At 32.8% G+C, this 16,665-nt stretch overlaps 3 protein-coding genes across 5 annotated transcripts; all 3 read right to left on the minus strand.

The window, feature by feature from the left end:
- Positions 1 to 1,172: 1,172 nt before the first annotated feature.
- Positions 1,173 to 7,795, minus strand: LOC115991626 (sphingosine kinase 1-like). 3 transcript variants are annotated; one of them, XM_031115446.1, is made up of 10 exons: positions 7,252 to 7,794; positions 6,291 to 6,413; positions 6,072 to 6,172; positions 5,105 to 5,177; positions 4,411 to 4,497; positions 4,200 to 4,301; positions 3,855 to 3,925; positions 2,716 to 3,012; positions 2,146 to 2,268; positions 1,173 to 1,615 (listed from the first exon to the last, which is right to left on the minus strand). In XM_031115446.1, exons 1-10 carry the CDS (start codon positions 7,583 to 7,585, stop codon positions 1,424 to 1,426), a joined length of 1,503 nt encoding a protein of 500 aa, XP_030971306.1. In that variant the 5' UTR covers positions 7,586 to 7,794; the 3' UTR covers positions 1,173 to 1,423. The 3 variants fall into 3 exon arrangements, with proteins under 3 accessions (XP_030971306.1, XP_030971307.1, XP_030971308.1); XM_031115447.1 differs by having other exon boundaries at positions 4,224 to 4,301; positions 7,252 to 7,793; XM_031115448.1 differs by lacking the exon at positions 6,291 to 6,413 and having other exon boundaries at positions 7,252 to 7,795.
- Positions 7,796 to 11,967: 4,172 nt separating this feature from the next.
- On the minus strand, positions 11,968 to 13,170 carry LOC115991286 (F-box/kelch-repeat protein At3g23880-like). Its single transcript, XM_031114997.1, has one exon. It carries the CDS (start codon positions 13,168 to 13,170, stop codon positions 11,968 to 11,970), a length of 1,203 nt encoding a protein of 400 aa, XP_030970857.1.
- Positions 13,171 to 14,378: 1,208 nt separating this feature from the next.
- On the minus strand, positions 14,379 to 15,500 carry LOC115991288 (F-box/kelch-repeat protein At3g06240-like). The gene has a single exon (XM_031114998.1). The coding sequence runs from the start codon at positions 15,498 to 15,500 to the stop codon at positions 14,379 to 14,381; it is 1,122 nt and encodes a 373-aa protein (XP_030970858.1).
- Positions 15,501 to 16,665: the final 1,165 nt, after the last annotated feature.

Below are 16,665 nucleotides of genomic sequence, written 5' to 3' on the forward strand. Positions count from 1 at the left end.
TAAGATAATTGAAAAGGACTTGACATTTGTTTTACTAATTTTTTTTTAAGAGAGTTTCAATTTATGACGTCTGCTTTTGATAATTGTATTTATTTTATGAAACTAAAACATAATACATTCACGTAAAAGTATATGCCAAAAAGTGCGCTATTCTAGTTAAGGAAAAATTAAAACCCTCTTTATTCTAGATTTCTAGTAAATGTATTTAACCACCTAATGATGCATACCATCCATTACAAATCACATGGCTAGTTAATTTGACCTATGCGATGAAAACAAAAGTACCATGCCGATGCTTATAAAAAGAAAAACAGAATTTGGACTAATTAAGAAACTTAAAGCCGTGAAAGAGGGAATTGAAAATAGTAGTTTTTCACATGCAAAATTTCGTGGAGTGTAAGTATCACCACAGAATAGAAAGCACTACAGGGACAGCAAACCTTATTCGAAATCATGAGTAAGGTGTGACAGGCTTCCCAGAAGTGGCGCCTTAACTTGCATCAAGTTCACACTCTGTTTCATTCTTTCACGATTATATTCTTTTTAAGTTTATGTAGAGGCTATTAACACACTTATCATGACAGTGATTGCATACCAACCCAACTTGAGAGTTGTGTCTCAAAATCCTTAATAGAAACAAACCCAAAAGGTTTTATCTTTTCACTTAACAAGAAGGAGAGACAAGAAGACAACACTTTTAACTAGAGTGTTTTATTAGAGAATATTCACAAAAATGAAAATTTTCCTTTCATTTTCGGTTGCTTGGTTAAATGATTGAACTCCCCACAAGTTAGGTGCACTAAACTTAGTAACATATCAATTGTATTTCAATGTAGCCATATGGTTGAACCTTTCCTTTTCAAAGTGAAGTTGTTAGTTTAACACATTATTGGGGTGTCCAAAACCTGTTAGAGCATATAACAAAATCTCATTGGAGTGCGCATTTGTAATTGCTATTGCATAAGCTTTTTTCATAAGCAAGCCTTAACTTGGCTTGTGCGTGTAAAAATAATAAAGTCACCAACAATTGTAGGTTGAGTAGTTGGCCAAGCAAGCATTCCAGTTATGTGAGTCAAGTCCATTTTGAGACTCTTACCAGTTACCAGCATAATGGTATAATGGTATGTTAGACTACAATGATTAGGAACCATTCATTATTATCTCCACGCAACTTTATAGCAAATAATTTCGAAGCAGCAAATGAACTGTACATTGCCTTGATAGTAATCCTTTTTTTTGGGGGGGTAAATTTACTCACCAAAGGCAATAAATTGACAGCAACAACTTGTTAAAGAACGTTTCTACTTTTCTTTTGCCTTATTGAGTTATTTACCCTTTCTGGCTCTATACAGGCAGAATAAAATGAACAAACCCATGGAATTTCAATATCTGAGGGACCATCAAATGAAATTGAATCAACTCTCTAGAAAGGAGAAAACAAGGTAGCTAAACCTTGATGCACGGCTATTTGAAGTTTATCATAGGCCATGGGTGCCTTTTGGTCACACTTGTAAGTTCCTTTCCCTCTAGCCAGGACCTCACCATCTGAATCTATGATCCCTTCCTTTGTTGGTTCCTTGGTTTGGGGACCAGGTTCCAAGACGAATGCTTTCACCTGTTTTGTTGCAGGATACAGAAAAAACAGTTAACAGAAAACCAAAATACTTTATACATACATATACATATATTGCCAAAAGCTTGGGTCATTGAAATTTGTCCCCCTCTAAAATATAGGTATCAAATTCAATCTCCCTTACTATACTATGAGATTGAGCAATGTCCCTATTGAAAATAGGCAAAATACCCCCACGGTAAACAATTTCTGTCAATTTCAAAATTTTAATGGAAAATTCTAAAATCTAGCAATGTCCCCGTAATGAATCTCTCCCCTTCGTATGCAAATTTTCCATTGAAATTTTGAAATTGGCAGAAATTTTTAACAAAATAGTTATCAATTAATACAGGGGTTAATGAGGGGATTGAATCTGATTTTATAGTTTAGGGGGAGCACAATTAACCCCAAAAACATTCTCTCTCTGCAAGTTAAGCAACTATGGAGATTTCTTTTCCATCTCATAACTGCTGCTAAAGGGTAAGAAAGAAGATAATGAAAAACAGATTGTCTTACTAAATTTGGTGACCTACCTTGAGGTATGTGACATGTGGTGATTTGACATGACTTCCATCGTTCAATCCTGTCATCAATGACATTAAAGCTAACTGAGGGCAATCCCTCATAATGATCAAGTCTAGATAACCATCTGAGAACTGCACATCAACAGGCAAAAGAGAACACAGAAATGTCAATTATGCTTATAATTGACAGAAATTATTTGAATTTGACACAAATATGCCCTATTGAGAATTTAGCAGAGATTCTAGCAGATGAAGAGAAAATGATTTCTAATCAAGCTGTTAGGCTCCAAAACTACCACTCTTTTGTAAACACTGAACACCCCATGGGGGAGCACTGGCAGAGGGAGGAGGGCAGGGGGACCATTAAAAAATTTTCACCTCCCTCTTACAATTTTTGTAAAAAATAACAGCTGAACAGAGTCGTATGCAAAGGGCTTTTTTAATTTTTATTTTGCGATATAGGCAGAGAAAACCCAACATAGCCATATGGTTTCAGCAGAATTGATATCTTGCAACATACCAAGAATTAAAATGGTTGAAACTAACAAACTAAAACATTCATGCTGAATGTGACTTTACCTTGGCATCTGGGGCTGCCAATGTGCCTTCACTACCCCAAGGTACGTTATGAAGCCAGACTGAGACAAATGGCCCACTGATAGTTCTCCACTCTAAATTCTCCAAGTCAATATTAGGTCCCTGGTAACCATGATGCCGAACCTTAATAGACTCCTCTTCACTTGGACTGCAGCTATCAGGCTTGCCAGTAGATTTGTTGGGGTAACTAGTTGGCTCTCCATAAGTTTCAAAGCCGGGTGCAGGCACAAAAGAAACACATCCATTGTATTGCCTCAAATGTAAAATTCGTTGAAGACCCTAAAGAAAAGAAATAATTAGCATCAGTGCCTTGATGCAGACTACTATTAAAACAGCAACATATGACTCCAACCCAGCCATTATTCAAATTAGGTGCAACTCAAAGAAATGAGCAAAAAAGATCACATGGAAATCAGCATTGTCAAAGCTGTCACATTTTACTCAACTAGGTGCAAGACACTGTTTATTGCGAGCATTTTTTCACCTTTATTGCTGATGGATATGATGATACAAATTCCACAACTAATGCTTATGTTTTGCAGTCTTGCATGTATATTCCCGAGTTAAAAAAAAAAAAAAGTAAGGTGGAATTGATTAAAACAAGTAAAATGTTAAATGAGAAAAACTAAAGTTTATGCACATGTATAATACAAGTAAATTTTATTTATTATTTTCCTATTAAAATAAACTCTAGCTTATCTATAGCTTTTCTAATAGCCAACACAAATACAAACCTCTAACCTGCATTCAGCAAGGAATTCAAACAAAAGCTCAATTTTCCCAATCTGCTAAACATAAATAACAATAGTGACACGTAAGCCCCCAAAGCCTTATTAAGTACTGCTCTGTCATTACTACTACCACCATCATAGCGGAGCTCTGGTTCTAGTTCTATGTAATGATGAGTCTTTGAAGATACTATCAGGATCTTAGAAATTATAATGCAACTAATACAACATAATATTTATTCTGTTCAGTCTACTTGTAACTCTAGATTACAGAACTAGATTAAGTGTTGTAACTAAAAAAATAATGGGATTACAAGTCATATACAAAAACATACACACAAATCTGAAGTAGATTCAATGAAAATGATAAATGAGACATTCTTAAAAACATACATAGAAATCTATGCGAGCACTTCCCATCCACCTATACTTTTCAGATTCAATGTCAATATCCGCAACCAGACCTGAAATAGAATGAGATTTTCTAAGAGAAATAATGGAAATATTATGGATTGAGATCCTCTAGAGTTGTTCCTGGGTTAACTCCACCATAGAGTTCTTATAATCCTAATTTTGATCATTGTAATAGTGGTTAGATTTTTCCACAACATCAATAACTTAAATAGATGAGAAAATACTCCCAACCAATTTTTGTTTAAATGTTATTGGCATGGAAAAATCTAAACCATTTATTTGACAATGTATGGTTAAGATTTTAAAAATTTTCTGTTAGAGTACCCGTGCAAGTAAAATCAAGCATACCCCATGCAAGCATCAATATACTAAAAAATTTTGTCTCTCTTTGCAAAATTGTAGCTACATCCAGTGAGCGCTTATGGCCTATCAATGATAAAAGCAAACAGCAGAAAATTCTTTAATCAAAATAATACCATTAAAATAATGGCAAATGGAAAGGTGAATTGAAATACTGGCAGACACCATTTGTAACCTTGGATAATGGTAAGAACAGCATTAGGTGCTGTACAAGGATAGCCAGCTGAATCCAGAAGGGACTTTACCATGCCATTTCCTGTCCCTACAAGAAAAACATTTATTGTCAATATCAAAATTAATCTGAGGCATTAAAAATATTCACTATAATAAAGAAACAACCACCAGGCCCTCCTCCTTCGTCATCAACAACAATGAGAATGGAATGGGAGAATAAATTGGTGGAAGGTAATACTATGCAACTTTACATCGCTCCTGCATATTCATAATTAAGCTAATCACCACATAATATTACCCTTCAAAGTACTGTTGAAATGATTAGTGTCCAAATTATAAAATAACTTGGAAATACTCATCTTCGTATTTGGACAAGAAAATTTAACGAAAGACAAATGGCCCATTTTCATAATTAGCACACATGAAAATGTTCATTTACATATAAAGTCCATGGCAATGAAGGAGCAATGTCTTGAACAAATAGATTATCATGATTGCACATTATTGAAATGCAGACTAATACATCAGTGCCATTAATGTTTAACCCAGAGGAGGAAGAGGGGAAGGGGAAAAAAAACCTTAGCATGAACATATTATTCCATTCATTAGATGATACTTATCTACTCAAGCATACCTACCACAATCCCAGTAATGCCAACTAAAAATAACAATAACATAAAAAGATAGTAACAAACCTGCAGGAACTACTCCAATAGGCATTTTTATTGCAGCCTCCCAATCCTCTCTTTCAAGCAGTCCATTTATTACCTAGTAAATAATGCAATTCTTGTAAGAGCAAGAAAGGAAAAGAGGTCAAAAAGATGCCACTACCAGAAGTGTTTGATAGTAAACTCGATTCAGTAAATAATAGTGGTTTTCATAAACTATGCATTTAAGCCACAAATTTCATAGTTTTCATTGAAGGCCAAAATAATTAGTAATATATAGACCATGTGACACGAAAGGAACAATCTAACAACAGCAGCAATACCTTATGACATGCATTGGGGCCTTTTGGGCATAGCCTAAAAAATTCAAAATGTCAAACCCCAGCAGAATTCTAAAATTGAAAGTTAAAACTAATACAGTTAGTTATAGTTTTCTATTAATTTATTTCGCCAACAGTCAAGGAGTAAAGCATGGAACTGATGACCAAGTACAGAAGAATTTCAAGATGGGATAGTGAACCTTCACTTCAATTCATGAATAAAATCCTCAAGAACAGAACTTCATTGGCACCAGAACCATGTAAAATTAGAGTCCTTAATTTTTAAAAAAGAAAAAAGAAATCAAATGCATTTAATAGCTATATCATATCTTCTTCTTCTTCATTTTTTTTAAAATAAAGAACTTCAACAATCAATTTTTTGAGATTAAAGATTGTAGTCCTAATTGAATTAACTATATATTCCAAAAATGGAAGATCTTAATGCCTTAAATAATTAAGTGTTCAGATGAATTCACAAACTAGCTGTCCACTTGCAGCTTTTTTCCTATAGTTAGATCTTAAATATACCTTTGGAAAGAGATCTGGTAACCATGGTAAGTCATTCCTGCTAGGGTAGCTTTCCCCCAAACAATTAATGGTATTCCATGTATTTATCATTGTCACAACTAAAACATATAATACATTTTTGTAGCAATTAAGCAAAGCAAGCCTACCTCAACCAAGATTCCATCCCCACTAACACAAACAATGCCATCATACTTGGACAGATCAAGTGAACTAGCTACTTCTTTTGCATGAAGCTGATATTGAGTTTCTGAGAGATGAATTAAAGGGGGGGAAAATTCAAAAAAGCATGAGAAACAATCCTATAATTTGGAAAAATTAATGATCAATGAACACGGTTTTTTTTTTTTTTTTTAAAGAATCCAAACCGTGCAATGTAATATGGACATCGGCATCGTCAAAAAGAGGTTTCACATGATCAACAAAAATCTTGGATGCAGATTTTTTTCCACCAAATGGGTTCACAAAAACAAATAGCCGTTTAGGCCGACCTGTTAAAAAGAGAAACAGATTACGCTGAGAATCATCTAGGAACAATATGACCAGTCAACCCAATTGAAATTCAACAATACAATGATGACATTAAGCTCAAATTCGTCTGCTGAAAACCAAGAAAGGAAATTTGATGATTCTTTAAATGGGGTTCACACTAACTGCAGAAATTTTCAAAATTTGCTTCATTCCTCACAACTGGTTAATCATACAGAATCCTTTCCAATTACGTAAAAACAAGTTAAAACCTCAAATAGATCCTAAAACCAAATTAATATGTGCCCAAAGAGTACAGGTCTAAGGAAATTCATTCAATGCTTAATATCAGCTACAATGCATGATTTTTTTTTTCCCTCTCAGTTCTTTTATACACTTAAAAATAAAAATTGCATTAACCTTAACTTGTGCCCCAAAAAAAAAAAAAAAAAAAATCCATTAAAAATAAATTTACTAACCATTCAAGTTTTATTTAAAATGCATATTAAATCGTAAGTCATAACTGAACAGAGCCATCAATGCCCAAAAACTGAATTAAACACTTCTAAATACCAAAACTGAGAGAAAAAGTTGCTGAAGTGGTCCTCTGGTAAAACGCTGTCATTTATGCAAATATGACATAACGTCGTTTTTTAAGTTTATTTTTAATTCTTGTACCGATTAGGAATCTGACTCGCACATTTGCATAAGTGGCATTATTTTATTGACCATGACCACTTCAAATTTAAACCATAAACAACGGCCAACCGACATCCACAATTAATCACAAATAATTTTCCTTTCCTACATTTTCCAACCATCCAAACAGACCACAATTAAAAAAAAAATTAAAATATTTACCGAGCGAGTCTATGTATTGACGGAGCTTTTGAGACCAGAGGTTAAGAGAGTCATTAGACAAAGGTTGAAACACGAAGTCCTTCCTCACCAAAGCTCCTTTGCTCGCGACACAGCAGATTCCAGCTCCTCCGCCTTTGACGACGGTTCTGATTCTAATCTTCGAGCCCTCCGTTACGAAACCGAGCACCTCTTTCTCCACCGTCAAGCAACGTTGACCTCTCTCCCACATCCTCAGCTTCCCATCCACCGTTAGAGTTAACGGCGTCTCGCTCCCGTTGATGATGACCCGGTCAGATAGTATGGGCTGCTCCGCCGGGTTCTCGGGTTGCTCCATATCGAAAAAACTTTGAGTGAAAGAATGAATTAAGAGTTGGAAAGAAACGCAGTCTCTCAGATTCTCTCAAGTTTGGTAGAAAACCCGGTTTTTTTGTTTGTTTGAACCGGGTTTTTTGTGTGTACTTTGAATGTGAATGTGGGAGTTCGTATTTAACAATGACGTTTGACTCTGAATTGTACTTGGTAGTTGGTACGCAGGTGGGTTTTGTTTTACCTTACTTGTTTTTGGTTCTGTATTTTCAGTTTGGTTGTTTAATCAGTCACGTCACGCGCCTTTGCCGGATGTGGATAACGGAAAAGTCTCCTGTTTTTTATATATATCCAATTTTGAAATTTAATTCCTAATTTGTTTTTGATTTTCTATTACGGTAAAATTTAGGTAAGATAGCTTCTATATTAGGTTTTGGCTAAAATGAAAACTCGTACTTTATGTTTTTATTCATAATTTATTTTAGTCTTATAATTTTGTTTTCGTTCATTTTTATTATCTAAGTTTCATATTTATTTAATTAAGATATTTTCGTTAATTTTGGTTAAATTTTTTAAAAAAAAATTTTGAAAAATACTTTTTAATCATTAACTGAATTTTTTTAATTTAAAAATTTTGAAGAAAAATTTAAAAAAATTGAAAAATTAATCACAATATATAACAAGTTTATGGAAAAGTCTTAATTGAATAAACTTAAAAGTTAAATGACTCAAATAAATGATAGCAAAGTTAAAGGAACGAAATTAATTTAGGTGAAACATAAAGGGTGAGTTTTGAAATATAGTTAAATTCAAATGATTGAATTTAATTATCCTTATAGAATATAATATTATTTTTGTTTTATTGGTTAATGTAATAAAATATTCAAATTTAATTAAAGAGAGACTAATGTAAGGAACCTACTTATCTAAGTTTTTATCCTTTAAAATATTCAAATTTTAAAATGAAATTTTAAATTCATGTATTTGATCCTCAAATTTATAATATTTATTTAAAACTTATATTTTAAAATATCTTTATAATTCAAGCACTTAGGTAGATTGAATTTAATTGTCCTCATAAAAGATAATACTATTTTTGTTTTATTGATTAATGCAAAAACTTGAATTTAATTGAAGAACTTATCCTACAAAATTTTTATAGGATATGGATCTAAATTTTTATCCTACAAAATATTCAAATTTTGAAAAGAATTTTTGAAATTTATGTATTTGATAACCAAATTTTTAGAATTTAATTGAAAATGACTCTTATATTTTAAAATATTGTGTAATTGTATACAATATTAACTAATATAAAAATGTTGCCTATAAAAAAACTAATAAAAATGTTGATGTAGCAAATGATGATTCAAGAAATCGAGATTTAATTTGATTGTATGACATGAATTATGATTGATGGAAGATGCAAAGTTTATTTTCTTTTTCTACTTTATTGTATAATGAAAAAAAAACTTGGGAAAAAGCATTTTTCTACCCTTTAATTTGAGTAGTTCACTTATTCTTTAAAAACAAAAAAAAAAAAGGGTTTGAGTAGTTCACAATTCCCCTTATATCTTGGAAATCAACTAATTTCCCCATTTATGTTTGGAAAATGAGCAAATACCCTCAATTTGTTACTTATTTCTTAGTTAAATCTAACAAAAAATTTTGAAAAAATTATTAGTTGTACACCACAAGGAAGAAAAAAAGTTGAAGATTACATTGTTATTTTCTTAGATTGCATTTGTAATCATTGTAATTTCACTAAAAAGGTAACGGATGGGAGGTATTTGTTCATTTTCCAAAAAATAAAGGGGGAAATTGATTGGTCTCAAAGATAAGGAGGGAAATTATGAACTACACCAAACATAGAGGAGGAAAAAAAAAAAGCTTCCCCCCCCAAAAAAAAACTACTTTTTTTAAGGCATAAAAAAAAAAAAAAAACCTACTTTAAGTTTATTGTACTATATTGTTTATAAAACTACCCAACTTTAGTATGCTCATTAAAATCTAGGAAGATAATATTATAAGTTATCTTATAAATAACATTATGTATCTAAAAAAAACTACTTTTTTTTTAAGGCACAAAAAAACCTACTTTAAGTTTATTGTATTATATTGTTTATAAAACTACACAACTTTAGTATGCTTATTAAAATTGTTGGGAGGGGGGGGGGGGGGGGGGGGGGAGAACTTACACCCGGGCCAAAGGCCAAAAGCCAAAAGCCCAGTAGATCAAGCCTTAGAAGATGGGCTTGGTTCAAAGGTGAGGGTGGGAGTGAAGAGTCCTGTGATGTAAAGAGCAGCTCTCCGAAAGAGATCCCATGGAGATCCAATCTAACCACCACCATCGAGGCCCCTAGCTATCTGAGGTGGTAAACAAAGCTTTTCCTACAACAGACACGTAAAGGTCCACAAGTAGCCAATTCCTTGCTTGATCCTAGATGCCACCGTCATCAAGATCACCTCGGTAAATGTCACAAAGAGATAAGGATTATAGAGACAGTCACCTCCGCATTAATGAGATACTCTCTGCCTAATTTCTTTTACATTAAATGCTGATAGACTGGCTTGAACAATGCAGACACTCCCAAAAGTCTTTTTTTTTTTTCCCTAATAAAAGGTTGGTAAAACATAAAGGTGATGTGACAAGTATCTCCTAGAACTAGCTGGAAGTAGGCCAGCTAGGGATAAAGGAGGGGAAGATGCCTATAAAAGGGGGGGAGATGCAATGTGAAAGGAGGTTAAGAAAGATTGGGAGAAAAACTGAAGGAAGAGAGTGAGAGAGAGAGAATTGTAATAGTTGAAAAGAGATAGGAGTTTTTAGTTTTCTGTTCAACTCTTTGTACCTTGTGAAAATGGTTTATATATCAATAGATAATCTTATCATCCCTCCATCCCTTTGATCAATTGTTTAGATTTCCCATTATGGAAGTTCTACCTTATATTTCTTATAAATAAATTTTGCAAGTTAGTTACTTAATCATTGCAATCGGGACAGTGTTTATTTTTTACGCTCACAAAAATCTAGGAAGATAATATTATAAATTTCTCTTACAATTACTAATTTTGTACCTAAAATTCAATAATTTTGTATACATGGATTCATGGAATTTGACATACTTAATTTAGTAATTAGTATTACAAAATTGATATTTGTAATAATTTTGTATCACTACACACACCTGCCATATTTGTGTACTAATGTATATATTAGTGTATTAATTCAAGAGCTCGGCCCCCAACTAAATTTATTACTTTTTCCCTACAGGATAAGGGAAGGTGGTATAATTTTGAATATATAGTAATTTCAAATATTTCATTTATAATTTTGATGGTGGGTTTGGTTTTAATTTTATTTTCTTATTTAATTCATACAATTATTAGCTGTTAATTTTATTATATTTTATGCATAATTTTAAATTACAAAAATTTACAATTTAAACAATTTATTGATGACACAATTTAGAGTTTGTTCTTTAGAAGTGGCTTAGATTTGGAGGATATTAAGCTTATTTGTGATCAAATTGTTAGCATATCCTTTGTATGTTCCTATGAAATGTAATCGTGTTGCCTTAACTCTTGCTAATGCTGCAAAAGAAAATAAGAAGCTCATTGTTTTGTTAGAAGAATGCCTCTCTTTTCTCTTTCCAATTGTACAACATGATATTCAATAAATAAGATCTACTATCGTTTCGTTTCAAAAAAGAAAAAGAAAAATACATATAAACCCCCAACTGAAAATTCCTAGTCTACCCTAGGACAGGATAAGGGGAGATGATACATTTTGAATAGGTTGTCAAGATTTAGATATGGGTCTACAAAGTAAACCCACTTCAAACTCGATCATTAATATTGGGCTAGTTTTAGTGGTGCTTAGCATCACAAAGTCTTAGTTTCTATATCATATACAAAACCCATTTAATTATTTAGTCTGGACCAAATTCACCAGAACCAAATCCACCCAAAAAACCTGAACTAGCTCATTAAGTATTAACCGCAATCCCATAAAAAAAAAAAAAAAAGTATTAACCACAAAGCCTTCAAAGTAAAACCGCACATGACACAACAGCCAGTGATAGCCTTCAAAAGTTGTGCATTTTTTCTCTAGCTGTCGTTTAATTTAACTTACGGGCGTACCAAAAGTTTGAATAGATGAAAAAAAAAATATGCCTGTGGAATAGGCCTAGTTTGAATGGATAGCCACAAGGAAAATTGACATATAGTGATTTTGATTGTTTAGAGAATCCTTCAACTACATAAAATAGGTAACTATAAAAATATAAACAAAATCTATGAAGTATATCTTACATTTGTGGGTACAATGGTGACAACCGTGACCAAAAATTCATAGTTGTATGACTGACCTATATAGTTGTAACTCTAAAAATCATGACAAAAAAAAAACTCTTATGAATTATGCATTTTACGGATTTTCAAGGCACGTTCTACCTTTACATCATATTCTTCTTGTTTGTAAACTCCATCCACTGCATCAAATAGAACTAGACTTTCTACGTAATTATCTAAATAGTAACAGCTTGATATGTCATTTTTTTGAAGATCCCATATAATACTTTGGCTATTTGGTTCATACAAAAGCAAGTCTTTATCATTCGAAGTTATTATTAGAACTTCACCATTTTTCTTAAAACCTATCACCCTTCCCAATCTTACACCGAAATCAATAGAGTATAACTTAGTCCAAGATTCCACAACTCCATACTCTTTCATCACCCACACATCATGCTTTTTCGCATGACACTCATAGTAGTTATTAAACCCTCCATGTAGAGCAAGTAATCCATTAAGCATTGCAATCTGTCCCCCCTCTAATGAATATTGACCCCCTTCTATTTCTAAATCCTTAGGAACAGGCACTTCATGATAAACAATCTCATCACCCAAATCGAAAGAAAGAATAAAATTGTGATAAGTATACTGCATGAAGTTCTGAGCAAGCCAGTGCAATGCCCCATTCATAGAAACCGAGACACTCGCTTGTTGAACAATAAAGCTAGCACTTGGTGGGAAAGTAAAACGGTGCCATTTCCTAGTGTTAAGAGCATAAATCACAGCCAAAGGAGTATCATCATCCAAATACATAATTCTCACCACTTTGTACTCATTAGTTGGGGCGTGATATCCAAAGCCAAGACAATACACATATGGTGATTGATCGAGATTTGTAACCAATGGAAGTCTCACGGATCTATTAACAGAAGGGTTCCAAAGAAAATATTTTTCATAAGCATTATGATGACTATCAACTAGACAAATTAGCCCATTGACTGAACCGACTATTTTGTAGACGCTGGTCGAGCTCCAGATATCCCCAGTGTCATAGGGAGGGTCGAACTGAATGAAATCTGATGAGTCATCTATGGTTGGATTGCTATGCAAACTAAAAATTTCTTTTTCGTACTCAAAACGTCCAAATAGAAAATAGGGTGAAGAGCGTTGGTTGCTGCGAGCGAGGTAAGCTTTGGCAAAGCGAGAGTTAGAGATGAGAGAGTACCATGTCTTGCAAACTGACCTAAACCTCAGCACTGACTTTGCCGGTAGTCCTAGAAGAATTTCTTCAGTCACCTCTGCGGGCAAATAGTCTGACATGTTTTTTCCTTTGTTTCTCTGCGTCTGAAAAATATGAGAGATGGTGCGGATTGGGGTTGGTTGTGTTACGGTTTATACTACTATGACGCTATGAGAGTAGGAGTCCTAGTCCTACTTGGAGTTGAAGTAGATGCGTGTAGATCGTAGAAAACTACAAGATCAGCCAAAGTGTAATTTGGGCCCAGCCCTTTTATTCTATCTGAACATAGACCAAAACATATATAGGTGGGTTCATACTTTCATTCATCCATTTATCCCGTTGGCATCGGTGGCTCAATATTTTATTTTTATTTTTTAATTTTATATATAATTCATCCTTTCTTTTTAGATGATTGAAAAAGGGAAAAAAAAAAAATCTACCTAAAAATATAAATTATTTAGGAGAAAATCATATCCACCAACAGTTGCCTTTAAAGAGATTTTTTAAAAAATAGATACGATAAAATTTTAGTTTATGACATTCACTTTATAATGATTGTGATTTATCATTTCATCGAGATACCAATTGATTTTTATTTGATTTTTACTAATTAAATTAATTGGAATAGGGATGTCAATTTGGGTTATTGTGTCGTGTTCGTGTTATGTTGAAGTAGGGGTATTCGGTTAAATGGCTCGACCCGAACCTAATCCATTTAATAATCATGTCATAAACTTTCAACCCTAATATGACCTGTTAATGAAGCGGATTGATACAGCACGACACATTTAACATGCTTAATTAATGGATAGTGTTTGGTTGACATGAATGTGACATGACCCATTTCAACCCGCCTAATATTAAACGTGCTAGGTTGTCATAAATTCAATCAATTTAACCCGTTTCAAAAAAGCTCTTGATTAATATTATTATAAATTTAATGAACAAAAAATTTAATATAAACTTATAACATCAAAATACCTATTAAGCATCTGATTTGAAAATTAATAATAACATCAAATATTACTTAAAAACATATTGTCCAAAAATTTAAATAATATCAAAATACTTAATAAATAGTATTAAGTTCATAATGTAGTAATATCCATCTAGAAATAAGTTATTTACATCCTAAAAAAAGTGCATACACTTCAACCCAAATCAAAATAACATATATAGGTCAACAACAATATAACATCCATCTATAAATTCGTTCTTTACGTCCCAAAAGAAGTGCATATATTTCATCCTAAATTTAAAATAACTTTACTTCATATTCTTCTTGTTCTTAAACTCTATCGGTATCAAATAGAACTAGACTTTCCACATAATTATCTAAATAAAAACAGCTTGATACGTAATTTTTTTGAAGATCCCATATGGTTCTTTGGCTATTTGGTTCATACAAAAGCAAGTCTCTATCATTCGTATTTATTAAAACTTCACCATTTTTCTTAAAACCTATCACTCTTCCCAATCTTTCACCTAAATCAATAGTGTATAACTTAGTCCAAGATTCCACGACTCCATACTCATTCATCACCCACACATCATACTTTTCATCTAACCGTCCGTGTAGAGCAAGTAATACATTAAGCATTGCAATTGCAATATGTGCCCATTCTAATGAATATTGATCCCCTTCTATTTCTAAAACCTTAGGAACAGGCACTTCATGATAAACAATATTCTCATCACCAATCTCATAACCCAAATCAAAAGAAAGAATAAAATTGAGACAGGTACCATCCTCCCGCATTTGGTAGTTCTGAGCAAGCCAGTGCAATCTCCCATTCGTAAAAACCGAGGTCTCTCCTTGAAGATAAAGATTAAAGTCAGCACTTAATTTGAAAGAACGCCATTCCCTAGAACAGTCATCAAAATGCATAATTCTCGCCACTTTGTACTCATTAGTTGGGGCGTGATATCCAAAGCCATGGCAATAATTACATTTTGTAAATAAGGGATTTTTAACAAATGTAAGTCGCACGGTTCTATTAATAGAAGGGTTCCAAAGAAAATATTTTTCATGAAGTTCATCATGACTATTAACTAGACAAATTAGTCCATTGACTGAACCGACTATTTGGAAGAGTGGGCTGTTCCAACTCCAGTCATACGAATGCTCATCACCATAAGTCTCATAAGGAGGGTGGAACTCAATGAAATCTGATGAGTCTATGGCTGGATTGCTATGCAAACTGAAACATACCTTTTCGTGTTCACGACGTCCAAACAGAAAATAGGGTGATGGGCGTTGATTGCTGCGAGCGAGGTAAACGTTGGCAAAGCGAGAGTTAGAGATGAGAGAGTACCATGTCTTGCAAACTGACCTAAACCTCAGCACTGACTTTACCGGTAGTCCTAGAAGAATTTCTCCAATCACCTCTGGGGGCAAATAGTCTGACATGTTTTTTCTTTGTTTCTCTGCGTCTGAAAAATATTAGAGATGGTGATTAATTAAGGTTAAGGTTGTGTTACGGCTTATGCTTATATATTAACTAGTCACTAACCCGTGCTATGCACAGGATTACTAAATAAAAATTAAATATAATTATTTTATTTGAAAATGAATAAAATTAAGTAAAAATATAGTTATATGCAAGCTGCTAAAAGAAGATAACAATATTTTCAATTTGTACCACTTCTTGAATCAAAACCATACAAAAATCTTTGCCTAGAATGCAGCAACAATGAACATGAAGTGGAAAAGAAATATAACTATGCAATAATACATTTTTTGCATTTAGATCCAACAGGAAAAAAAATCCCTTGAAAATGCAAAGCCTTGGCATATGATATGATATCTATAAAATGAACTTCCTTGCAGCTTCATGCAGAGCTGAAACACCAACATAGAGATCTGATATAGGTCTAGTCTTCCATGGGTCAAATAATTTGGTGAAACATTAGACACAATCACTTGTTTAAGAAATTAGTACAAAAGATCATATCAGGTTGGACCATTTTATTAGTTGAAAAAATTTTCTGCAAAGCCAAAGCTTATCTACAAAAAAATCATTGAATTCCAGATGGAACCAAAGGCAACAAAAGTAATGGTAATGTTTATTGCAATGGTAAATATCTCTATTGCACTTATAGTTCATAAAGGTAATGTTTATTCCCATACCTACTATTTGTTTAGTATGTATGTAAAGTTGACTTAATATGTATTCTTCTCAGTTGCATTACACATGGTAAGTACAATTTTGAAGCAAGTCACACGGTTTAGTTAACCAAACAAAATCTAACACAAATAAATATCTAAAACATAACCAAATCTAACCTTTACACCTTTATCTAATCCAAAAGCCTAAATCATAATCTATCCCAAGAAAATACCCAAACCAAGCTAGATCATATTTGTTAAAGAAAATATATACAATATTTAACAATATTTGATCCACAAAATTTTAAATTAAAAAAAAAAAAACACCAGAAAGAATATATGACCTTTAGTTTGGTTTCAATAGTGACATAATGAAAGCCAATCAATAGATTAACTAACCCCTATGACAAAGAAAGACAACTCAAATTAGTAATTTTATTTGGTAGAACAAAATAGTATATAATTG

Source organism: Quercus lobata, chromosome 5 (genome assembly GCF_001633185.2).
Source record: "Quercus lobata isolate SW786 chromosome 5, ValleyOak3.0 Primary Assembly, whole genome shotgun sequence".
NCBI lineage: Eukaryota > Viridiplantae > Streptophyta > Magnoliopsida > Fagales > Fagaceae > Quercus > Quercus lobata.